Source organism: Pagrus pagrus (assembly GCF_965226575.1).
Source record: "Pagrus pagrus genome assembly, chromosome: 19".
In the NCBI taxonomy this organism is placed as follows: domain Eukaryota; kingdom Metazoa; phylum Chordata; class Actinopteri; order Spariformes; family Sparidae; genus Pagrus; species Pagrus pagrus.
The window spans coordinates 596,330-621,371 of record NC_140203.1 but is presented as its reverse complement, the minus strand read 5'-3'; the positions used below and the strand labels follow the sequence as shown (position 1 = coordinate 621,371).

General features: G+C 44.4%; 1 protein-coding gene across 1 annotated transcript in view; it reads right to left on the bottom strand.

The window, feature by feature from the left end:
* Nucleotides 1-25,042, bottom strand: part of dnah10 (dynein axonemal heavy chain 10) — a 33,201-nt gene extending 8,159 nt beyond the window's left edge. The window contains exons 1-61 of the mRNA XM_084382741.1: nt 24,684-25,042; nt 23,377-23,459; nt 23,126-23,234; nt 22,915-23,030; nt 22,560-22,746; nt 22,026-22,180; nt 21,548-21,778; nt 21,225-21,415; nt 20,895-21,093; nt 20,600-20,794; nt 20,289-20,459; nt 19,366-19,542; nt 18,902-19,060; nt 18,643-18,809; nt 18,393-18,544; nt 18,109-18,273; nt 17,831-18,038; nt 17,566-17,722; nt 16,946-17,425; nt 16,137-16,295; nt 15,936-16,052; nt 15,725-15,827; nt 15,438-15,616; nt 15,135-15,346; nt 14,796-14,952; nt 14,475-14,708; nt 14,278-14,400; nt 13,969-14,202; nt 13,665-13,888; nt 13,045-13,314; nt 12,756-12,939; nt 12,507-12,641; nt 11,927-12,079; nt 11,627-11,815; nt 11,263-11,409; nt 10,783-10,974; nt 10,510-10,628; nt 10,277-10,435; nt 9,970-10,105; nt 9,776-9,898; nt 9,558-9,689; nt 9,036-9,252; nt 8,597-8,716; nt 8,324-8,469; nt 8,094-8,246; nt 7,733-7,993; nt 7,492-7,664; nt 7,307-7,400; nt 6,702-6,869; nt 6,358-6,546; nt 5,703-5,874; nt 5,412-5,615; nt 4,922-5,002; nt 4,619-4,816; nt 4,320-4,481; nt 3,661-3,835; nt 3,195-3,376; nt 2,951-3,087; nt 2,647-2,864; nt 2,331-2,552; nt 2,078-2,225 (exon numbers count right to left, since the gene is read on the bottom strand). Of these exons, the coding sequence (XP_084238867.1) occupies nt 2,078-2,225; nt 2,331-2,552; nt 2,647-2,864; nt 2,951-3,087; nt 3,195-3,376; nt 3,661-3,835; nt 4,320-4,481; nt 4,619-4,816; nt 4,922-5,002; nt 5,412-5,615; nt 5,703-5,874; nt 6,358-6,546; nt 6,702-6,869; nt 7,307-7,400; nt 7,492-7,664; nt 7,733-7,993; nt 8,094-8,246; nt 8,324-8,469; nt 8,597-8,716; nt 9,036-9,252; nt 9,558-9,689; nt 9,776-9,898; nt 9,970-10,105; nt 10,277-10,435; nt 10,510-10,628; nt 10,783-10,974; nt 11,263-11,409; nt 11,627-11,815; nt 11,927-12,079; nt 12,507-12,641; nt 12,756-12,939; nt 13,045-13,314; nt 13,665-13,888; nt 13,969-14,202; nt 14,278-14,400; nt 14,475-14,708; nt 14,796-14,952; nt 15,135-15,346; nt 15,438-15,616; nt 15,725-15,827; nt 15,936-16,052; nt 16,137-16,295; nt 16,946-17,425; nt 17,566-17,722; nt 17,831-18,038; nt 18,109-18,273; nt 18,393-18,544; nt 18,643-18,809; nt 18,902-19,060; nt 19,366-19,542; nt 20,289-20,459; nt 20,600-20,794; nt 20,895-21,093; nt 21,225-21,415; nt 21,548-21,778; nt 22,026-22,180; nt 22,560-22,746; nt 22,915-23,030; nt 23,126-23,234; nt 23,377-23,459; nt 24,684-24,909 (10,629 nt within the window). The 5' untranslated portion in view covers nt 24,910-25,042. The remainder of the gene's footprint in view (nt 1-2,077; nt 2,226-2,330; nt 2,553-2,646; nt 2,865-2,950; nt 3,088-3,194; nt 3,377-3,660; nt 3,836-4,319; nt 4,482-4,618; nt 4,817-4,921; nt 5,003-5,411; nt 5,616-5,702; nt 5,875-6,357; nt 6,547-6,701; nt 6,870-7,306; nt 7,401-7,491; nt 7,665-7,732; nt 7,994-8,093; nt 8,247-8,323; nt 8,470-8,596; nt 8,717-9,035; nt 9,253-9,557; nt 9,690-9,775; nt 9,899-9,969; nt 10,106-10,276; nt 10,436-10,509; nt 10,629-10,782; nt 10,975-11,262; nt 11,410-11,626; nt 11,816-11,926; nt 12,080-12,506; nt 12,642-12,755; nt 12,940-13,044; nt 13,315-13,664; nt 13,889-13,968; nt 14,203-14,277; nt 14,401-14,474; nt 14,709-14,795; nt 14,953-15,134; nt 15,347-15,437; nt 15,617-15,724; nt 15,828-15,935; nt 16,053-16,136; nt 16,296-16,945; nt 17,426-17,565; nt 17,723-17,830; nt 18,039-18,108; nt 18,274-18,392; nt 18,545-18,642; nt 18,810-18,901; nt 19,061-19,365; nt 19,543-20,288; nt 20,460-20,599; nt 20,795-20,894; nt 21,094-21,224; nt 21,416-21,547; nt 21,779-22,025; nt 22,181-22,559; nt 22,747-22,914; nt 23,031-23,125; nt 23,235-23,376; nt 23,460-24,683) is intronic.

The following is a 25,042-nucleotide window of genomic DNA, read 5'->3' as shown; positions in this document are numbered from 1 at the left end:
TCCGACACGCAATATCCAAAGAGGTACATCACTCCATAGCTGCTTGATGTTGCTTTATTCACACACACATACAGGAGGTTGATTGACTTACTTCATGATGGTCTGAGATGAAAACTGGACTTGAATTGCGCACACTCATACACTGCTCATACACTTTGTATCTGCTCTTAATTCCTCTGATGTGATGTCGACTTCTTATCGTCTTTTTAGGGCCCGAGCACGAATCTCGTGCGAGGCCCTATTGGATTTGCTCAGATTATTATTATTGTTCCATCCCCAAGATCGCATTTTTGGTGGCCGCAACATACCCCAAAAGTCACCAAACTTGGAACATAGGTCACACCTGGCAGAAAAATTGTATAATCTGTTGTCATTGTGAATTTCCACCACTAGGTGGCGCTATAATCAAGGAAAGTGCATTTTGGCTAATAACTCCCACATACTTTGTCACACATTCAAAAACCTTACATCCACGCGTTCAGTGAAATCTGCTGAATCTTCTGATATAGGCCACGCCCATTTTATGTTAGCTCAATAGCTTCCAGGTCATGTGACCAATTGACTCAAAATCATGTTGGGATCATGTAACTACACTGGCTGCATGAGTCATGGGTCACCAGATTTGGCCCGTAGCTCGTTACACATGAGTACGTTAATTCGATACTACAACTGCCCTCATGTGCAGCACGATAGCTCAGTAGCGCCCCCTAACGCCCCCTTAAAGCTTTTCCCATGAATTTTTTTTTCATTTCTACGCCTCGTACTTTATTCACTAGTCCTACAGATTTAACGCCACAGACTTCACACTCACTAAATATCATCTTCAGACCTTGATGATGACACCTTGTCAAAAGCTTTTGCCTCCGATATACATATGTATCATGACCAGACGCACAAAATACCCCTCGGCACCGAAACCCTCAGTCCAACAGGAAGTCGGCCACTTTGGTTCACAGCGGCCATTTTGTCAAACTTGAAGCCCCGCCTCCTACATGCACATACACTAACGAATTTCGGCACGCATAAGTATCGTGACCAAACGCACAAAAAAGCCTCTTGGACCCATAACCTCAGTCCAACGGGAAGTTTGCCATTTTGGTTCAAAGTTGAGATGTTGCTGCCATTTCCACCCATTTCCATGGCTCGTACTTTAATTAACTTGCCCTACAGATTTAACGCCACAGACTTCACAGTCACTAAGACTCATCCTCATACCTTGATGATGAAGAGTTGTAAAAAGCTTTCGCCTACGTTATTCCTGGTGGGCATGACAGTCTGAACTTTCAATGCTTGGCCACTGTAAGAGCCACGTCAATGTGTGGTGTGTGTTGGACACAAACTGTCCACTAGGTGGCTACGCTGTGTTGTGGGTCAGCCTGATATCAATCAATCAGACGTCATTTATATCGCACATTTAATACAAATACAATGTAGCACAAAGAGCTTCACACAATAAAAGCATGCACAACAAAACAGAAGTGAAACCAAAAGACACACACACACACACACTTTCTCTCACACATAACACATACATGCATTTCTGACAGAAGCTCACTGAGGCGCTATCTTTCGCTCAGCTATGTGCTGTGACGACAAACATCATCCAGTTTACGTGACATTCACAGGCTGTTTTCTCCAAATCATACATTACAACATGACATATAATTGATGGGTGAGCTCTCGGGCCACATTGTGGACAGACTCGCCCTCTGCGTCTGCCCTCCGACGGCGCCACGGCCCGACGTACGTGGGGGGCGAGGGCCCGTTCATCGCTGCTTGCAGCTTTAATTATTATTTATCTCTTTATTTGCGTTACTTTTTTCTTTCTTTTTCTATGATTTTGCCTGTTTTGTCACTTTTATTCCTTTAAGTTGTAATTATTCATGTTGTGTTTTTGTGTTTGTACATTTTCTGTAACTCGCCTCAGACGAGGCTTCCTTGTGTTCGTCTCGACTGTTGAGTCTTTATTCTGTTATATTGTCTTTCGGAGTTTCCTGCTTTTGCTTGTTGCTCTGTAAACTGTTTTTAAGGTGCTATATAAATTAAGTTTATTGTTATTATATGAAACTTTTTGTACCTTCAGTTTATTTTTTTCTTCCTTCTTCTTGATCCAGTTGAGGGCCTGCTGTTGAGGGTCGATACACATTGGAAACCGGCTGCCTCGGGTCGTGAGGATGCCATTCTGCACCGACAGCTCGTCTGGAGGCAAACCCTCGGAGCCCCACCTGTCACACAGTCAGCGTCAAGTCATCAAAAAATACTTCATCATATTATTTGACTTCTCTAGATTCAAGTTACAACATCTGCGCCGAGCACACACTCCTCCTCACCTGCTGATTTCCACCTCATCCGTCAGAAGGTTTTCTATTTTGAAAGGCTGGCTCAAGGGGATGGCTCTCTCCAGCACATCCTTCACCCACACTTCGTACACCATTTCATTCCTGAAGTCCCAGCTGAAGGCCCCTTCGTAGCTCAGGAAAGCAGCAGAGATCAGACAGTCGCCCAGGAGACGCAAACGCCGCTGCTTCAACTCCTCCAGCTCTTGTGCCCACCTGGGTGGAGAAGGTTAAAAAGCAGGAGCAGTGAAGAGAAATGAAAAGAAACAGATGAGCAGTTCTTTGTGCGTTGTGCCTTTTGCAGCCTCACCGTTCGTTCTCAGAGCTCAGGCCAGAGATGAGTTTGTCTGCAGCTATCAGCCTCCTCTCCATGAGCTCAGCCTCCTCTTGTAGCAGCTGTTTCTCCCTGAAAGCAGCTTGGTACTTCTCTCCAAGGGCCTGCAACTCGTTCTGGATATCAGTGAGCTCACTCTGAATGTGCTCCAGCTCCCGCTTACTCTGAAAGAAGTTCTTCTCCAGGCGAGCCACCTGAGAAAACATCAACAACACGACTGTTTACTCTGTGTTCCTGTCTTTAGAGCGCGATGTAGAAGCACTCACAAGCCTCACATTACCTTCTCTCGCTTGGGTTTTATCTCCCGGGCAACTTCGCAGTAACCCATGATAGCCTCCACAAATTTGAGCATTCCTGAGCCGGCCTTGCTGATGGCTCGCATCTCATCAAAGGTTGTCTGGAGGTTCCTCAGGAAGCCTAGCCAGGGGAAATCAAAAGGAAAACAAATGTGGCATACTGGGCAACCGCCCCCCGTCACATATGTGTATTACAAGAGCTTTCTACTGGACGTGATGCTGACTTACCTTTGACAGTCCTGACCTGGTTGTTATTGATGGAGTCGCAGTCCATTTCCATCAGCGAGCGCAGGAAGTTGGCCTCCGACATCATGCCCTTGGCTGACTGCCAGTTGATCTCTTTGTAGCCACGCATCACGAGGATGCACTCACACACCACCTGCACCTGTTTGGGAGGCTTTGCAAAGGATCTGCACGGCGGCACCGCAGGAAAAAGCAGAGAGAGTCAGAGGATCGATTAACAGGCAGTCAGTCTGATTTTATGGTCAGGTGTGTCGTGTCATGGTTTGTATGTTTGATGATTTAATATTTCTATGCATATTTTTCTGATTCTACTTGTCCTGTAGCACCGTGAGCTGTTGTAACGTGAATTTCCCCGTTGTGGGGAATAAAGACAATCTTAATCTTAATTAACATCTGTTTTCTAATCATCGAATGAACGAAAGTGAAGCTCTGAGTGAGCAGGAGAGTTTACCGAATCTCTGTCACGTCAGCTTTTTCCAGGTCTTGCAGGGCGTGGCGGGCCGCCTCTAAAGCCGGCAGAGCTTCTGCGAGGGAACTTTCAGCTTCTTTCTTCTCAACAGCGATCACTTTGTTCTGCTCTTCAATCTCTTTGGCTTTGTCTTCTGCCAGAGTCTTTTTCTCCTCAGCTGGAAGGAGAAGTGGTTTGTACGAGCTGTGTTTAGGTCTGACAGCTGACAGTTTTGTAAAAAGTCTACACATAACCCATCCTCATTGTGGTTTACACTTACTGGGAAATTTTCATACCCATACATATGTTTATATTTATACATATTATTTCTATCTTACCTTTTAATTATATTGTTTATTTTTTGACTGTTATTATTGTTTATTGCTGCTGTGACGCACACATTTCCCCGTTTGTTGGACTAATAAAGGAATTCTGAATCTGAAGGTTCATTTATTGTCATTTCTTAAATCACCAGGGTTTAAAAAACAAAACAGTGTTTGAGTCATTTGTGCTTCATCTATTTTATAAAATGAATGAAGCTGCTCTGCAGTCTGGTGGCACGGCAGCGGACACTTCTGTAGCTTTTGTCAGATGGCAGCAGGGTGAGCAGACTGTGGCTGCTTGTTACAACACGGCGGTAACAGATGCAGGTACTCACTCACCCACGTTCGTGTTTGTGGAGATTTCCTGCAGCAGGGCCTCGCAGGCTATGGACTTTTCAGCGAGGACCACCTTCTGCTCTGCTAGCTTGATGTTCAGCTCAGCCAGCTGCACACTGGCCTCCTTCAGTTTGTCCAAACCTCCCTCTAAACGCTTGCACTGAGCTGGATCAGGAGACAACACAACATCAAGACAAAGTCTCTAAAATCATCACAAAATTATAAATGCACAGCGGCCACGGTGCACCGGTCTAAGTTTTTTCACAAAGGGACAGAACTTTTAACATGTTCCATCTTCTCACCCAGAATATATTGGTCTTTTTCCTCCAGGAGGTTAGCGTAGGTGTTGATGAAGTCCAAGTAGTTCTTTGGAGTAACATAGTTACACCGCCTGAGTTTCTGGAGGAACAGCTTGCTGTAGTCACCCACAGAGCGATGGACCATACAAACATGATCTATCACTGCTGCAGAGTGCTCCTCAGGAATCATGGGACTTTCACCTGGAATAAAAACCAGGGATAATATCCAGCACTGCTAAATAAAGTTTAAAAAAAAGCCCTGAGATGGCTGACAGATGTATCTGAAAAACATCTGTATATACCCACCAAGGAAAGACTGAGCCACAGCGAGTAACGCCTGCAGAGGCCAAGGTAGGAACCAGTCGATCACAGTGTTGTTCGTCAGTCCTGAGAAAGAAGTCAAAAACCATGTGAAGCCTTAAATCATGTGTGGCCCGTCCACATAGCGTTTTTTTCAGGCAGAAAAGTGCTGGCAATGCTTCTTGTCTCTATCACAGCAACATCTTAAGAGCCGCCGCTGTATGATGGACTCTGATCCTCTGAGGTTTACTATCTGTCTGTGTTTATTTTGACATCAGGACATCAGAGCGAGGAGGATGTAGGTGATGACATCATCCATAGGAGCCAAAAATACAGTGAATACCATTGGTGAGGCCAGAAGAAATAAAAAGAGCCACGGTCACCAGAGCCTTTCTGAAAAGTGTAGAGATTATCAACTCCAAGTGCAGACGCTCACTCACGTGCTCAGAACAGAACACGGGCCCACGTGGACGCGGGCTCTGACTCCGTATCTCACCTGGGAAGTTCCTGCAGCGTGTCCTCAGGGTGTCTCCCACTGGAGACATGCCTAAAACAATGTGCAGATTGTTGGCGCTCTTGTTGACAAAGTAGTTCCACACACTCTCTTTAGAGGGACCTGCGCCCATCTTAAGAGCCTCGTCACGAAGCTGGTTGAGAACTGACTCCTTCTCATCGTCAGGAAACAACGCAGGAACGATGCCTACAGAAAGACAGCGTGATCAGAGGACTACAGCTGCAGCTTTAAAGACAGATAAATGTTGAGAGGAGTATGTCAATGACGTCCGACCTGAGGTGAGCATGCTGTTAATGAGCTCTAAGAAGCCTTCCTCAGCCACGTGCGCGTCAGTGAAGAGGAACACCATCTTCTTATTGTCAATGCCAAGCTTCAAGTAAAGTGTTTTCAGGTCGTCACGCAGGTTTGACTCACTGTATCCTCTGCTGAGTGTGATCTCAAACACCTGGGAAAAAGCAGAATCCATAACGAGAGGCTGAAGATTTGTTTTTGTAGAAAACGTCTGTATGTGTGATGTTTTACAACATGGAGTTAAAAAGATCACTATGAAGGTAAAGTGAACCTCCCAAACTCTTCTCTTATAATTTCCTCTTTACCGGCTTAAAAGGCAGCTGCTGTTTCTCCATTGAAAGACTTTTTAAAAAGTGGAATGGCACTCAGTAGAGCGCATACCTCTGCCAAGGCCCAACAGTCAATATCAAACTCAGCATCCCTGTAACTGCTTTATCATTATTTAAACTCTCCTGGTCTCACAATGTCACAGTGAGAAAAACATTCCTGGATCTGTCAGTTAATGGAGTCTCTTCTGGACAAACACCCATCCTCCATCCACGTTTGGTGGAAATCACCCACCCAACCAACAAACAAACATATCGTAGCTGTCTTGTGTCGTGTGTATATAAACACGTCAACAGTTGAGTTGTACAACCTCACAGCCGGCAGTGAAGGCAGCGAGCTTGGTGAGGGACTGCTTGCCAGAGCCCCCCACACCGACGAGCAGCGCGTGGCCACGATCGATGCGGATGATGCGGTGCACGCGAGTCAGATGTTCCAGAGCATCGTCAAACAGAACCAGATTCATCTTTGACTTGTTCTCGTTGTATTCCTCCAGGATTTCCTGCAAAAGACAAAAAAGGTCACAGTGGTCAATGAGTATATCTCATGCAGAATATGGCAGCAAATAATTGTAACAAAGGCGTTTTTTATTTTTTCAATGACATCCTGGAACAAAAATCAGGAAGCCACTTTTCACAGTTACTAGTTTGACAGCACCTGAAACATGGCTTTAGACACATCATAGTCCATTATGTCCTCGTAGACCCTCGGTTCAGTGTCACTGAGGGCTGTCCTGTAGTCTCCAAAAAGAATTGGGTCCTTCATGACTGCCTCCATGTCTGACATGAAATGCTCCTCAATCAGGTTCTTGATGTGGCCTTGGACCTGGTGACAAAAAAACACACTGAGTACATTTGAAAATTTAAATTGTGTGTCCTGCCCTCTTCCAGGTCACCGGGTGGACAGGAGGTCGTGTGGCTCGGGCTCAGCCGTCTCCTGGTTCACACACGTTACATATATTATATCACTTGTATCAGATATTCTGTGATTTTGCTGTTCTCTTCTGTACACGTGACATCTACTGTATGTCTGCCTGCCCTGGGAGAGGATCCTCCTCTGTGGCTCCTCCTGAGGTTTCTTTACTCGAATCGAGGGACAGAGGACGTCGTTCACTGTACAGGTTGTAAAGCCCACTGAGGAAATGTGATTGTGGTTTGGAGTTATATAAATAAAAGTGATTTGAGTTTGAGCCTACATTTGTAATCCCAGCAGGAGAAACGGTGACACATTTGTCCCTGAAGTCAACTAACATGAATTATTACCAAGGCTTTGTCTGTTTCATCGATGAGTCTGTCATGGAAGATTCTCAAGCACTCGTTTCTCCAGACACGCACAAACTGGGTGACAGTCAAAAACCTGTTGGAGACAAATCAGTTTAATATATTTAGGAAACGGAGCTGCAAAGTGTCTGTTAAACCGTCACCAGAGTGACTGTGCCTGATCAGACCTGTCAGGTTTGGTGAGCGTCAGTCCGTTGTAGACTCTCGACAGATCCCTCAGGTTGAAGATGTAGTGGAACTTGGAGGGAGTGGGCGGCAGATCTTTGATGATGTTGTTGTACAGTTCCAGTGTGCAGACGGTGACTTTGTCACAAACCCTCTGAATGGCGTCCTCAAACAGCTAAAACATTTGATCGAGTTAATGATATGTAGTGGTAACTGACGCGTATTGATTTGTGTGATACTCACTCTGGTGTGGCCTTTGAGAATGGAGCCATAGATGAGGTGGAGGGACTCCAGTGCAGGGAAGGGCATGCTGAAGACACTGAAGAGCGAGACGAAGCGGGTATCCACCTCGTTCCTCCCGCCTCCTGCCTTTCCCATGGCAGCGATGAAGTCCATGTCCTTGAGGGTTTTGTAGTTGAGCTCCTTCCCTCTGTTATAGAGGCCTCCTCGGTCCAGTAACAGCTTCAGAAGGGCGATAGGCTGTTGTGTGCCGTAGTCATCCACCTAGATGAGCATACAGAATATATGAACAATGTCTAACATACAAGTGCTATCACTCATGACAGTGTAATAAGAGAACTGGTTGAGAGCTTGGAGAAGGTACCTTTGGCATACTCAAGTCATCCATAAAGACCAGCAGTCTCTTCCCCACTGGAGGCCCGTAGATCTCTTTGGTCCTTTTCTCCACACTGGCCTCCAGGTTTCTCTGCAGGTCCGCTGAAGTTGTTCTGGACGAGAAGTTGATCATCAGAGTGATCTAGAAACCGAGGGGAAGACATTCAAACTCAAGTGACGAAACAAATGTATGCACGCGTGGTTAGATTGTGAACTCACCGTTGTATCTGCGTCGAGGTTCTTCAGGAAGTTATGAATGGTGGCAGTCTTGGAGGTGCCAGACTCTCCGACCAGAAGCAGCGGCCTCTTTATCCTCACCATCTGCTCCAGGATCCAGCTGGCTCTCGTGGTGTCAACAGTTGGCACTAAAGCAAAGACGGAGGATGAAGGAATCAAAGTGGAGGAAGGAACGCTGAAGAGTTTAAATGGATGTGACATGTTTGTGTGAAGGACATCTGATCTGTCCTCGCTGCTCACAGAAATGACCTTTACCTAGAATATCAGCAAACTTCATGTCGGGGTCGTGAATGTATCTGGAGACCAGAGAGCTCCAGGAAACCCACTTCTCCTTCGTGCCATCAAAGTGGAAGTCATACAGAGATGGCAGATATCCTGTTTGGAGCCAGTCATTTAGTTATGAATTATACAATAACAATCAGTGATATAATTAAAGGAGACTGCAAATTTATGTGGAGAATAAAATGATATGATATGATATGAATTCAATCTTCCTAAAACCATAAAACAATCCTGTTTCCTGAATGATGGACGACCATTTTTTAAATATTCTTTCATTATATATCATGATATCTCCCAATCCTGATATCTAGTTTACATTTTTTTAAATGATTCAATGATTTTTAAAAAACAGATCATTGTAATAACGTGTGTTGAATTCGTGATTGTCTACATGCAAAAACGTGTTTCTCACCTGGGATCTCACCAGGTCCAGCGAGGGCTTTCTCATCATGTACTGCAGTTAAGCAGGAAAGACCTTTGATGAACTCATCGAACTTGGTCCTGTCGCTCTCCAACAGTGTGGCCCCCAGTGAGCAGTACAGAGCCTCCAGGAAGTGACACTCCAGGGCTTCAGCACTGATGTTCTCACCCTCAAGCAGCGCGTCCAGCATCAAGCACAGCTGAGTCACCTGAACACAACGCCAACACATGAAGTCCTAAAACCTGGAGATCAGTTTGCATTTGAACTCTTCTGGTTCCCTCGTCTCAAAGTCTGAGTCTGTTGAATGTGTTTTCAGTCAAATGTGTGAAATAAGGTGTGTGGTCACCACAGGCTGGAGATATAGTTCTCCCACATAAAATCCATCATTAAATGTCCCACAGTTTAATTATAAAGCTCTTTGCGTGTTAAAAACGGTTAGCGGTTGCCTGAGACTACAGAGGTTGTCGGGGACATCAAACGTCCTCACAGTGAACACGGGTGAGATGAACCTACCATGTTCAGATCTGTTTGAGGGACGACAGTCTTCAGTTTCTTGCCCTGTTTGCCTTCAACAATCCCTTCCACAATCATGTCAATTGAGCTTGGCACATATTTTTCGAATAATTTGTTGAGCACTTCCTGTTCCTAGGAAACAAAACAGTGTTGAGATGTTGTCAAATAATAAGCAAGTCCAATTATCACATTGTATGTATGTATTTTTTTCTTTTTACCTTTCCAGGTCTGTTGTTGACCCATCTCTGCCAGAATGGAGCGTATCGCAGGTTTTTGGGGTCAACATAAACCATCCCACAGCGGGAAACAGTAGCAGGGGAGGCATACTGCAGATCTCCAACCTGTGAACGTTAGCTTTCATGATTTAACGCTCTGAAAGGAGCTTTACAGGAAAGTGTTGTTTCTGACTTACCTCGAACAGCATGGCACAGTGACTCTGTAAACGGATCCGTTCTCCGTTGGCGAGAGTGAGCAGCTTGTTGTCATCCATCACTGAGTTCATATTCTCCACCCACAGAGCGTCCACGTCCCCATCAAACAGGATGTACCTGTGGGTCAAAGTTCATGTCTTTATGTTGGATTCCACTGTCTGCCTGCTTCTTCTTCTTCTTCCTCTCCTTTTTCTCAATATATGAATGAATGAATGAATGACATCACTGGCATATTGTACATCTTAATCATCTGATTATTGAAATGTCTCCTTTAATTGTTTGGTTTACCTCCGCTCGTTTTTGTCGGTGGGCTTGTTGATCTCACGGAAGATGTTGGATAAGATCCCGTCGGTCCAGTCTCGAGTGTCGGGGTCCAGAATGCCGTAAAGTTCAATGACACTAATGGCTTTAGGGTTCAGAGGATAAATCTTGGTTTGCATTCCCAATCTGATGATGACATAAAATAAAGCTTACCATCGTCCACAGCAAACATCAGGAGGGTGATGTAAACTGACACTGACCTGGTCTGAGCTTGACATAAAGTGCTGGTCACAACCGACTTCCCTCCACCTGTTGGGCCCACAATCATAGTAGTGTGTCTGGTCATCATCGTCTCATACATCTGCACCACTTTGTCCACCTGGCACCACAGACAGCACAAAGAACAGGCTGTATCCACATCTTCACACTAACATGGTGAAACTCAATCATTGCTACTAAAACTCAACGATCTTTAAGTTGTTCACAAAAAACCTGTTCGTCAAAGAATCACATTTCAGACCAAACTGAGTCACCTGGTTGGGCAGTACGGTGTATTTGCCCTCCTGCAGGATCTGTTCCACAGCATCATTGAAGTTGGGATAGCGAACACGGGGGCAGTCCAGCCCAGGGAACAGGTCTGAGATCAGCCCGAGGAACAGAGGCACGTCCTCAAACACAAACTTTGGCAGGTTCATGTCCCTGAGAGCACGCATCAGCACCACGTCCTGTGGAGAGGAGAGACCGAATCACGGCAGATAAGTCACAAAGCAGTACAACGTTTTTAAAGAAATAAAAAACACTTCTCATGGTGTCTTCTTCTCATAGTCTAAGTGGCATCTGCAATATTTCTTGTTGCTCGGTGGACATTGCTGGAATCGTCATAAATAAATCTCACAGTTTCCCATCAGGCATCAAACTTCAAACTATTCCTGCTGGATCACAAATCAGTAACTTCCATATCGAAATTTCATGGCATGAAAAATCAATCATGTAAAGTGTTCTGGGGTCTCTACCTCACTGAGGTCTGGTGAGCCTCTCTTCAGCTCTCCTGCCATCACAAGGACAGACTTCAGAGCACGCAGGCCAAAGTCATAATGAGACTGCTTAGACAGCTGCTCACGAGCGAGCTTATACAGGACCGTCATCTTCTTCGCCAGCACCTGAAATAAGAAGAAATCCTCGATGATAAAGTGACTCGTGTAGGTGGAAAGTATCTGCAGAGTGAAGTTAAGGACTTGCTCATGTTTATATAAAAAATTGTCTTTGCAAACATTAGTAATTTACTGTACACTAACATTAAACTTGTACATTATAGTAATATTGGCTATACATGGTTCATTATACATGGTTGAGGAGTTTTGTCTATCCGTCCCTCACCTTGGCCATTAGGAAGCCCTCAGAGAAGAGCATGATCTCACAGATCTGCTGCAGGTCAGGCACAATGACCACCACAGGTCTGAAGAGGGCTTTGACTGATTCTGGCAGCTCTGTGCGTCCTGCATAACCTGGGTTCATGGTGATGAAAATACCCATGCGGTCGTCCAGGCTGATCTCTTTACCTTCAAACTGATATGCATAACAAAAGAAGGTCATTTAGGGAGAAATAAAGGCCAATGACTCTTCTTTGAATGAAAATCAGGATTATTTTGGATGCACGTGTTTCTACAACAGACTTACAGTAAACTTTTTATGGTGCAGAATGAGAGCATTGCGGATGGTCTGGATCTGAGAGGAGATGACTGACAACACTGAGGCATCAATACGATTGAACTCATCGAAGCAGCCCCAAGCTCCACACTGGGCGAGGCCAGAGAAGATCTTACCCATAGCCTGAACAAAACAGGAAATAAGGGAAAAAAGCTAGTAACAAATAAGAGCGCACAAGTTTCAACAGACAAACGAGTAATTAGATCAACTTTGGCGATACTTTTGAGACTGATGCAAGGGAGCAGCTCAGTAGCATGGAAACAAGAAGGCATGACATGCGCACATGATGACGATAACAGACACAGTCTGTGACTTTCCATGTACTTACTTCCATGTACAGTAAAAAATTCAGTTTTATAACTAGACCACAACTAAACACATCCTGTTTCCACACTTTTAACATTTGGTCAAAAACCAACACACAGTAATGTCTTAAATGTGATTTATAATGTAAACAAGATGTTGTCCTTTCTCAGGAAAACCTCACAGAGCAGCTTTAAGAAACCTTAAATGAAGGTTTCTTGTAGCTGTTCAAGTGGAGGCTTCTTACCATGCTGTCCATGCCTTCACTGCAGTTTGTAACCACACAGAGCAGGCCTAAAGCCTTGGCCAGATCTTTGGTGGACTCCGTCTTTCCTGTACCAGCCGGTCCAGCAGGAGCTCCACCAAGGAACATGGAGAGGGCCTGCATCACACGTACACAGCCACATTCAGACATCCTGTCATCAAAACAAGCTGACAGAACTATTAACATGTGCTGCCTGGGTGGCTGATACAAAGTTTTCAAAACTTGACCAACCTGCGTGACGGTGAGGTAGATACGGTCCGTCAGCGGGGTGATAACCAGTCGACCGTTCAACCCCATGTACTCGTGGCCGTAAGAGAAGGAAGCACTGCACTGACGCACAAAGAGGTCGTCGTGTTCCTTCAGCCAGTAGAATTTCAGTTGGCTTTCCCACTCAAACTCTTGTGCGTCCATTATACTGGGAAGAGAGTTACCTTTTTATTCATTTAAGTCCCCTTTAAACACACTAGCAACACTGTCACATGCAATGACAAAAGTTCAAACTGGTAAATGTGAGCTTCACCTGTTTAGCACCAAGTTGTCTACAATGTCCCTCGCGTGGACATCGATGATAAGCACCGTGTTTATCTTCCGTCTGTCGTTTTTCTTCATAGGCTGTGTTATGCGTGTAACCAGCTCATCAATCTGCTGGTGCATTTTCTTGGCAAAGTTCCTCATTGCAAGCTTCTCTCCTTTCTTCACATTTTTAAAGACATCCTCGACCTCCCAGGTCCACCACACCTGAATTGCAGCCAGCACCATCATGCCCTGGTACTGCATCATCCAATCCACCCTGAGAGACACAGGACAGAGACATTTAGGGCCTGTGTCCACATAGCACTGGCTGTGCACTCAGGAGTGCTGAGATGAAACGGCAGACAAAAATATGGTGAATATCATCGCCTCGGCCAGTAAAAAGGAAAACATTTCTCTTTCTGTAAAAGTTCAGAGATTTTCAACTCAGAGTGCTCGGAGCCAGCGTGACTGAAAAAAAGATGCTGGGCCTTTTCTCCCAGCAGCCACAGAAGCTCACTCCTCATTGGGAACAATTGAAAGAAGACGCTATGTGGACACAGGCCATCAGCACGACTCATCTGCACACAGACAATGGCAGAGTTGATCACACAGTAACTACACACACACCTGCTCCTGTCTTTACAGTAGTAGAAGATTGCCTCCTTGGTGATGAGTCTATTAGTCCTCCTCATCTCCCCCAGTACTCCCGTCATCCACTCCTCCACCCTTCCCTCCACTGGGACAGGCTTCCTCAGCTCCATCACCTCACCCTCAGCAGATACCATGGCTCCAGCAACTGTCTCCCCATTGCCTTCGGCCTCAAAACTCAGAGATGCTATGTTGTCATACATCTTGTGGAACAAAGAAAAGAAAAACATCTAGAAAAATGTTTCACACACACGGCGAGCAGTGATCCTCCTCACCCTGATACCTTGATCATGTGCTCCTGGACGCAGGCATGGTCACTACTTCCCAGAATGCTGAGCAGTTCATCATCAGAGATGAAGAAGAAGCGAGGAAATGCATTCCTCTTGGAGTCCAAGTAGTCATTGAGACTTTTCTGGCACCTCTCTAGACCGTCACTGAGGGCCTGCAGGTTTGTTAGCCGGTTTGGAACCAGGCAGCACTGCCTGATGTTTGGATCCTTCACTGTGTCACTCATTATCTACATGAAGAAAGTAAGGAGACAACATGTTTAAGATGTTTGCTTTCACTTGGCTCATATTAAGGCAAAACTCACCTCTTTAAACTTTTTGTCAATGTCATCAAACTTCCTGGCTTCTTCAGGTAACTGCGAGCTAATGTCTCCACCAACGAATATGCTCTCCAGGTACATCCACTTTCTTTGTACCAGCAGCCATACCTATACAAGAAATATGTTTTCAGCAGAGACATTATGGACTTCAAGTGTGATGGGACATTTGGACACTCTCTGACCTCTATGGTCTCACTGATAAGGGACAGGTCTTTCTCCCATTGTTGTATGGTACCAAGGAAAGGTCCGACAAAACGACTGCCCGCCATGCTCTGCAGGTTCATGGCATCGTTGTCCAGATTAAGCATAATCTCATCCACCGTGCAAAGAATAGAGCCACATTTCCGGGTGCCTTTAAAATAAGGCAACACACTGAACGTCGTGTTTCCCCAGGTCTCCACCACCTCCTTTACTCCCTGGAAGCACAGACAGACATGTTTGATGAACTGACACAGTTGATCCCTCAGCCCAGCTCGAGTTAGTTCACACTGATGGAAGCTGACCTTCTCTATACCGAGCTCTTTCATAGCAGAGGTGACAATGTCACCTATGACATCTGCGTATTTGTGCAACTCCATAGCAAACATGTTCTCCAGAGTGAAGGTGTCTCGGTTCATCTCAAAGCTCGTGCCGGTCCTTTCCATCAGTTCCTTCCAGTGTCTGCGCCCCAAAGCATAAAACACGTTTTTATTTTGAGTGTTTGATTTGATCTTGCCATCATGACCATATTTTCATATTCATATCCTGCTCAACATATATTTAAAATATTGCATACGAGTACTGATTGTCTTTTTGTTTGAGATTTGTTCCAGTTAGGTTCTGGTGTTAATCTGCAGTCTGACCTGTCTCTGAGAGCCTCATTCTTCAGGTCCAACAGAAGAGGCAGAGATTCTCTGAACTCCTTCATGCGTCCTTCGAGGAAGAAGGCCGCAGGTAACCCTCGCACATCTTTGGGCAGCCGCCTAAAGCTTTTGATGAAACCCTCAACACCCTCCTGCAGCAGCTGGATGTTTAAATCCACCCACAAGGTCTGAGACCACTCTGCCTTTGCATCCTGAAACATGACAAGGACAAACTCATCAAAACATGCTTAATGCTTCCCAATATGCAATTTTAATGTTACACTGAGAGCCCCTCTATCAAACCTTCTGAGCTTTATAGACTTCATATATCTGTCTCAAGCCGTTCATGTCCGTCTGAATGCTGTTAACCTCTGGGTACATGGTGAGCGGTAGGTCCAGCAGCTTCTCAGCATTTGCTAGCTCCTGCCTTTTTGCCACTACCTTGGCGAGATCTGCTTCATATGTTTCCATGATGATAAATCCTGCAAAGACCAAAAGAGACTTGTCCCTCCACTGCATTTGAAGAATTACAACAATATATTATTGTTCTGGGTGTAACAACTACAGGCAGGGTTCAAGTGCACGAGTACCTTCCTCCAAATCGTCTCCCACAGCTCCGGGACCGTGCATGTTGAAGCTTTCAGCGAAGATAGACAACTCCTGCTTAAACTCTTCAACCTTCTCTTTTGTAATCTTGAAGTGTAACAGAGAACAGGAAGAGAATTATAAAAGTGGATTTTCAATAAAAGAAGTCAATTTCATTTTCTGTTCCTGCAGATTCCTACAGGTTCAATATCTTACCGAGGTAAAAGATTTCTTGACATCTGTTAGACTTCGATCCACTCGTCTGGACTCTGTAAGCAGGTCACTCCACATCTGCTCAATCTTGGCCACCAGCTCCAGTTCATCCTCTCCAACCTACACATGCACCAAAAGTTCAACAAGGGTCACAATCTTGACTTTTGCTTTAAAGAGACAATCATTGAACATTGAACATGGTACCTGAATTTTGTACATGGCCAGCGTTCTGTATCTTTCCTGGATATCAGTGAATCTCAACTCCACATCTAGAGACATATCCCTGATGTCTGAGATGGTGCTGAGGACAGACTTCAGCTCCTTGAAAGTGTCAGGGCTCTGTTTCAGCGTCTCAGAGCGTTGCTGTTGAATTAAATAGCCGTAAGGATCGATAAAAATCAGAGAAAAAAATCAATAACGTGCATCCTTAAAGTGATAGTTCTGGTCTTGATGTGGGGTTGTATGAGGTACTTATCCCTAGTCAGTGTGTTACCTGGAGTAGATGATAGTCAGCTCTCTGTGTGTGTGTGTGTGTGTGTGTGTTAGGGAACCTAAAAGAAGGCATTTCTTAAATATATATCTGTTTCAGTGTACACTATATTTTGAACATTTTCGGTGCTGTACACTGCAGCCAGACATCCCTTTCCTTTGGCACTACATTCCCTCAACCGTACGACGTCTGTTTTCCTAAGCACAAGCGCAGCTGTGCCTGCCGTGCACTGTATTACGCCACAGATCAGCCGTTTAACGGCAATGTAAAGCACCAAAAATGTGATGTGAAAATATATTTTAGGCGTGCCTTCTTTTAGGTGGCTAAAATACCTCAGTGCAGTTTAGCAGTGCTCAATGCTCAACAACGCTTTGATTCACTGTCGGTGCTACGCGCTGCTTCTCCACACAGGGGGAGAGCTGATGGTCATCTACTGCAGGTAACACACTGACTTCGGATAAGAACCCCATCACTTTAATATTTACTGTCAAAATATATGACACAGTATAGCACAATTCAATACCATGAGTTCATCTCTCAGGTTGAAGAGATCCTCTTTGGCTGGCTTGTTGAGAAGGCTACCCAGTGAACTGATCCAGGACTCAGCGATCTCCTGCACTGTTTGAGCCAGAGGCTCCAGGTTCAGATGGATGACGTGCTCACTCTTAGACAGAGGCTCCAGCATCAACTCCTGATTGATACGAGAAAAGAACTGCAACTTGTCGTCATACATGACAATGGATGGTTTCCTCGCAGCAAACTTTTCATTCACCACAGTTTGGTTCCTTTCCCAAAGGGGTCGATAGCGTTTCCAATGGTTGAGGTACCGATCCACGGAGAAGAGCAGCCGCTGGACATTCTGGGACACTGTCAAGGCGCTCTCATTTATCTGATGATGGGGCCACACTTCACTGAAGAAGCTAAATGTCACCGTCTCCTCTTCACCATCCACCCGTTGTGGTGAGCACTCTATGCAGCTCCCACGCCACCAACGCACAAATTGCTGAAACATAAAAGTGTTCGAGTCACATCATCAGTATTAGGTTACAAACTAAATTATAAATAACATTAATTATAATAAAATATAGTTGATATCTTTATTAAAAAGCAGTCAAGATGCAGCGTAGATGATGATGATCCCACCTTGGTGCTCTCTACACAGTCTCTGATGCAGTGCATGATAAGCCAGTAGATCTCACTGCTTGGGGGCTGCAGCACAATCTTAGGGGCAGACAGGAGCGCATCGACTTGGAAGAGAGCGGTATTTCCCATCAGTGCCGTGTTGAAGGTCTGAATGTTCCTAAAGGTGAACGTCAACAAGAAGGATGTTATAACGGTTGACACAGAAAGTGCTGTGCTGCTTATAAAGTAGGCGACTTCAAGAACATCAACATCATGTCATTATTACCTCAGCACCATTTTGATAAGTGAGTCGTACACCTTGCTCTCCCAGAACGTGTAATAATCTGCCATACACTTGGCTTTTCCACTGCTGGTTTCCATGATCAAATGTTCTGTCTTAGTGATGAGGGCTCCGATGTCGGCATACTTTCTGCTCAGCAGATTCACCGTCTTGGTCCGCTCTTGCTCGATGCGTTCACAGAACTCCTTGACACCTGGAAAAAGCGCTCAGTTGAGTCAACGAAAGTAAGCTAAGACATTAACTCAATAAATGATCGGTTCTACCTGGTAGGTCGTTCGATTTATCAGGGACTGGAAATTTCATTAAGTTGGCCGTCACCATTGATTGCAACTTGGAATCGATCTCTCTCTCATTCTTCTGAATCTGACTGACAACCGACTCAAACTTAGAGACGGCCTGAATGGCTCGGTCGATGAAGTCGGCGATACCTAAAACCAAACATAAGATTCATTCATAAGAGATTTGATTTCAATTATCGTACAATGTCGATTTCCACAGATGACAAATGAGCATGAATCAGATCACACAGACGTTTCAGCCTCCGTACCCAGAGAATTCCAGTTGAGTCTTTTACATCCAAAATGCATTTCTTTTCTGACCGCTGTGATGAGATGAGCCAGCATAATGGACTGTGCCTCACTCAGGCTGTCCATCACAGAGTGGTAGCGGTTGGCCATGTTATTCAGGTCAGTGACATACCTAAAAATCAAAGTCAAAACAGGTCAGGCCGGAGACAACATCGATCAGCAGTTCTGTGATTCTGTATGAACTCTGTATTCAGCAGCTGGTGTCGTTACCTGATGAATTTGTCCTCCTGCAGAGCAACATTTTGAGTCAGGTCAGGAACAGAGTGGCCCAGTGAATCGAGGTTTTTTGTCTCAGAAATGATTTCCCTGAGCTTGGGAGAAAAGTTCACAACGTATCGCACACCCCTCTGTGGGCTGCCTTCAGCTGGTGGAATATTCTTAAAATAAGAAAATTAATAATAGTTTGAGAGAATCAGAACAGTTACTGTGTCTAATGTGTGTAAGTAAGTAAACAGCGAAAGATACGTACTGGTTCTGCCTGGGATTGGCTTTCACTGGTAATCATGACCAGCAGTGGTTTGTTCATTAGCAATGGCAAGTTGCGTTCTGTCGCAGCCACCCAGTGTTCATACTTCTTCGCCTCAAAGTTCAAGATCTTCACTGCCGCTTTCTCATACTTGTCCTTGGCCTGTGCAGAATGCACCAAAGTCACATCAAAGAACGACCCAATAACTGGATCGACAGATTAATTGGCACCGATAGGACACTCTACAAATCAGTTTCAGCAGAGTTTGGCTCTGATAGTGCCTGATGGCTGCACAACCTTATTACTTACTTTGATGTTTAATTTAATTTAATTTAATTGTACTATTTTTAATCCCACAAGGGGAAATTCTCTTTTTGTTCAGTGATCCAGATCTGTTTATTTAGGGATTATCCCTTTGATGGTCAGTTCAACAATTAACAAGTTTCTATTAAAGGGAATGAACTCACGGCTTGGCTCTGTTCACTCTCCAGCATCTCGGACACTCTCAGGAAGGGAAGGATGGTGTGTTTGATGCGGTGCACCAGAGACCGGCTCCATCTGATGGCTCCTGCCACAGGAGGCTCGTTCTTAATTAGCGGTGGTTTGTCCTTGTTTGCCTCAAAGATTTCATTTATACTGTCCACCTATAATAAAGACAAAAAAGCTATATGCAAAACTGCTTGTTGCAGGCTGTGCTCACTCTACCAAAAATCTGAATGACAATCTATCATAGCAGCACAAGAGGAAATATTGTGTTGTTTTATACTTGTTGAAGGATGAGGCTGAATGCATTCAACCTCCAGATTTTATATGGATCAATGATCTAATGATCATCTTGATGAATCAAATGCATATGATATAAGTGTCATAAGTAATTACAAAATTGAGTTAGTTGCAGTGCAGTGTAATACTACAAGTCGATAAAATGGTGTAGAGATGATGTACTTTGTAGCAAAAAAGATGAGATGAGTCTCGCTGTGAGGACGTTTAATGTCCCCGACAACCTCTGCAGTCTCATTCAGACACTTGTTAGCAACCGCTAACCGTTTTTAACACACGGAGGAGCTTTATAATTAAACTGTGGACATTTAATGATGGATTTTATGTTGGAGAACAACACGTGTAAATATCTTCAGCCTGTAAAACACCTTATTTCACACATTTAACTGAAAACACATTCAACAGACTCACAGACTTTAAGACGAGGGAACCAGAAGTGCTAACATGCTAAGTGATTATGTTTATACCCTTGCTTACAGTACAATGTAGGTCAGATGGACTGTTCTTCAACTGAAGTTTGTACTGATCAGATTTTATCACTTTATAAAGTAAATTAAAATGCAAAGTCAGATGTCAACCAGCACTTTTCCTCCATTTCACAGTGTAGTACCTCTTTACAATACTGAGCCAGGATGTCATTAAACTTTCCCATCAGATGCTTGTTGACGGCCTCTCTGGAGTGGATGTGTTTGAACTTCAGAAGCATGTCGAAGGCAGCGGCTGAAGAGCGCAGTGTCTTAAAAGACTGATCAATGAAGCTGATGGCCTCTCCCTCAATAGCCTGCGCAGACACAAGTAAGAAGAGAATCAACTTGATAACTGAGGTCAATATGTAATCTGACTGGTAGAAACTGTAAGTATACTGATAAAACCAAGCTTAGACCAAACTCACAGTTTCTGTGTCCTAGGTGTCCGACTCACCTGAACCATAGTGTGGAAGTCTTGCACGATCATTTTCCAGCTGCTCATCTTACAGATGTTGAATGGTTTGAAAGTGATGCCTTCGATCGGCAGAACCAAACTGTCCACTCTGCGCAGCACTTCATCAATGCGTTTTGGGTCACCGGTGACCCCTTTCAGCTCTGGACCAAAGATGTTATAGAACTCCTCCAGAATCTTTGCAACACAAATGTGGGGGAAGTCTTTTAAAAAACAGAGGTGCTTTAAACGCATCAACACGTTTTAGTAATTCAGTATTAAAGATGTGTACACTGACCTGCAAAACATTGTAGAGGTCCTGGCAGACAGAAGCCACGTAATCTGTCCTCTCAAACAGTCTTTTACGGTCAAATTCCCAGCGTGGATGCCTGCCTGACTCTTCAATTTCAGCGCGCACCTCAAAGTAGGATGTCTTCCACTGCTCCAGAACCTGTTTAGCATCATGCACCTTGGATATGGCCACTTCCCTCTTATCTCTGTCCAAAGCACAGTATATTGTTAAATTACACTAAAAACCTCAAAACTACCCGTCTGAATAAAGGACTCTGACTGAACTCGACCTAAAATCCAGATTTCCAACACAAGATCTAAATGGATCCACACATACTTGAATAGCGTGTTGACATCAATGACTTGATCCACGCGTTCACAAAGCTGCCAGGCAATACGCTCCATCAGAGGGACCATACGTTCATCAGTGTTGTAGTGGCAAGAGATCATCCACACAATCTGCAGACACTCCATCAGAGGAGGAATATCCTCCAGGATCGCACCAAAATCTGCTCCAGTTGCCAGATTCTACAACAGACAATGGTACCTCTGATAAGTGAAGATGGAGATGGAGCAACTCTGTACCGGCCACTTACAACAGAGCAAAGAGGAAGTCAATGTACAGAATATTCAGCAAGAATTTATTTGCAAAAAGTTCACCGTGAAGTGTCGTCCCATCAAGAGGAGGAAGTTTTTAATTTCATCCGACTCCACAAGGTATTTGGAAAGTTCAGCAAGTGTTCCCTCCAGGGTCTGAACAATGCTCGCATCTGCTTTGGTCATCACCTCCAAGATCTTCTTCACCATAGGCCGTTTAAGTTGCTCACTCAGAGCACTCAGGATTGATGCACGCTCCTGCCAGAAAACTGTCTCGGCCAAAGGACCGGGCGCCTGGAGAAAAACGGAAAGTGGTCTCATGATATCACCGTGTACGTTTTATGATTTCTACTACCAGATTATTTCATTTTGAGCTGACAGGGAATGTATTTCTTGGTGATATTTCATTCATTTTAGCTGTAACTTTACATGTGAATACAGGGCTTGACCCTAAATCCTTCATCTGGAGATTATGCTCTTCAAGTGTGGTGCCAACAAACTGACCTTGATTGAAATTAGGAATACAGGACGAGTCACAGACCTGAGGCTTTTTGTCTAGCTGCTCTTCGAGGACAATGGTGATCTGAGTCTGCCAGTTCATCACACACTGCTCCAACTTCTCTACCATCTCTGGATTAGAAAGCAGTACATCCACCTCTGGCTCCAGATCTAGCTCAGGAATGTGCAGCGTAACCTCTGTGACAGAAAGTATGATCTTCAGATTGTACTGTTTATTATTAAACAAACATTAAATATGTAAAGTTATACACTTGAGCAGTGCTTCTATCTAGGCTCCTGAAGAGAAACTGCCCCTTACAAACAAACAAATGAACTGATGTGTATTTTTTGTTGGGGGAACGCTCCTCCAAGCAGTTCACAGCACATAAAGTCCTCTTACGGCAGGGAAAGCTCAAAATATGCTTAAAATAAAGGGTAAAAAAAAGGCGGTAAAGGCAAGGAGTTGTTGATTATTGTGGAGAGGTTAACATTACTTTGATTTGTTTTTTGATTATCAAAAAACTGATAACTTCCTGAAATTAAACAATAAGCCTTTGGTCTATCTAAAGAAACAAACCTTGAATCTGAGGGGGCTGGTGAGTTGTGCTGACCACTTCAAAAAAGCAGTACATCCTGATGAGCAACTCATCATGAACTGTAACTTGTCCATTTGACTCCAGAGGAGTCTCCTCCTGAGGAGAAGCTGCCCCGCTTTGAGAACCAGTCACCTCCACTTGTTGAGCAGTAAGCCCGGGTAAAGCAACCTGGCAAGAGAGAAAGTGAAAACAGCCAGTTCAAGAGGGTCTTAATTTATCAGAAAAACATAAATTATTTGTTTACATGGTGTTTTTCTGCTTTTGCTACATGAAGTGATAGTCTAAATATTGATGGTTGCTTTTGGCCACTTGTGAAGTCTGTTTTATTTTACTTACATTGGCGAGCTTGCTCTGCTGCACAAGAAGGCGTTGTCCATAATACATGCCAACCTTAAATAGCCTGGGCATCAGGACACTGGCCTCATTCATGTCCAGTGGTTCAACAATGGTCTCTAATTCAAACACCACGTAATCATCTTGTGGTTAATATTTTTTCATGAAAGCCTTGAACATGCTGTATTGTAATGCTACTGAACTGTCATCTCACCCTTTGTGCTCCTGGTAAAGTAGAAGACGCGGGATTTCAAAAACCTCTCTGGGTATTCGTTTACTGCGACATGAAGCTCAATGTGATAGACCACTTGAACCTCCATCTTCTGAAAATGCAAAATCAAACAAAACCAAAAACATGAGTATCTCTATCCACTCCGTAGGTAATACATCGACAAATGATTTCAAACACAATCACCATCTGAGAGCAATAAAGACAAGAAGTTTCAAATGAAAATGTGATCTCACAGGGCTGGGACTCTGTCCATTTGCCTCTTCCTCCTCCTCCTCCTCCTTGTCAGGATCTGCAGAGTGTCTATCTTTCCTCCTGTCTGAGTTCGTAAACATTGTGGTTAGATGCAGTTTTACTAACCACACATTACAACATATCAATAAATTTACAGACCTTCGCCTCTCATGTAGCCTATTAACATACATTCAGGTCCCAGAAGTAAACATTGTATTTCTGTAAGATTAATTTACTGGTGATGTTTTAAAAAACCCAGAAGAGTTGCGTCTTGGGTCTGTCTCTGGATTAAAGAAAGGAGAGCAGACATTTCCTCATGATATTTAAAGACAGCCATGGGACTCTGCTATATTTAGGAAACAAACAGACAGAAACACAAAGAAATGCTCCCGAACAAACAAAAGAAAGCGTCTCATTCATCACAACATACAGTACAGAGGCAGAAAACTTCAAACCGTGTACCTTGTCCACTTTTCTATTGAACTGGCTGGAAAAGGTTTTGGCTGAGATGACAGCCATCTTGTTTTTACACTGATTAAATAATTGTGGAGTAAAAGTATGGAGAGCTGAAGCCCCGCCCCTTCCTGTTCCCCTCATGGACCTTATTGATCTGTAGTGATGAAGAGAGACGGACGATGTATCGATCCTGTTTGAATCTCACACATGATGTTTGTCAGTTTGTCATCAAACTAATGAAATATCAGAAAATAGGTCATTATAAAGACGTCACAGCCAACAGCGTCGTTAGTGACGACGTCTCCTAACTGAAACACTGTAGAGCTGCTCTGTATGTTAGCAGCTCTCAGAACTGACCAACTTTTGGCGGCCATGTTGGTGCTGGTTCTGGTGCTGATGAGACGATGTAGTCCACTGAGCGCGTCAACACAAAACTACATGAGGTTTTACTTTACTTACGACAAACTGACAAACATCACGTGTGTGATTCATGACACAATTCAAACAGGATCAATACATGATGTGTCTCTCTTCATTCATTACCAGACAAAGATTTTACCGTAAGTACAAAAGAGATTGCGCTTATTGCTGTAAGGCGCATGCGCACGTACAGCACCGTAAAGACGAAGTCAGGGACTGCGTCAGAAATTAGATGAAGGACTTCACGACGAGCTGATTGATATCAGCTCCACTTAATTATTAATTAATTAATTATTAATACGCTTTAATCATCTATTATGTGCAAACGTCTCGTCCACACAGCTGCTCGCTGGGCTAGCTTACCCACACTGACGGTTGGTTGCTAACGTTAGCTCGTCCCGTTAACGTTGTGTGCGGCTAACCGCCAACTCACCCACTGGACTCTGCACTTCAACTTCTTCCTCTCTAAAAGTTTTGAAAAACATCAGCACTGATGTCGACTCGTCCTCAGAGACAACGTTCAAAAAGCGGAATATCTTCTCCTCTTCCTCTCCATCTCCCCGGCTCAGGAGCTCAGTGAAGGCGCTGCCGTCGCTCAGGCTGAGCCCGGCGGACACCCGCTGTCCGATCCACGCCACCCGCAGGTCGTCATGGACCATACTGTCAGCCACAATGACGTCACGTGTGGAGAATTAAACACTTGTGACGACTTTCTCATCAACCTGTCGACATGTGAAGCGTCAGTCAGCCCGAGCCGTTTGATGTTGCCACGGCAACCATCAAACAGCTCGC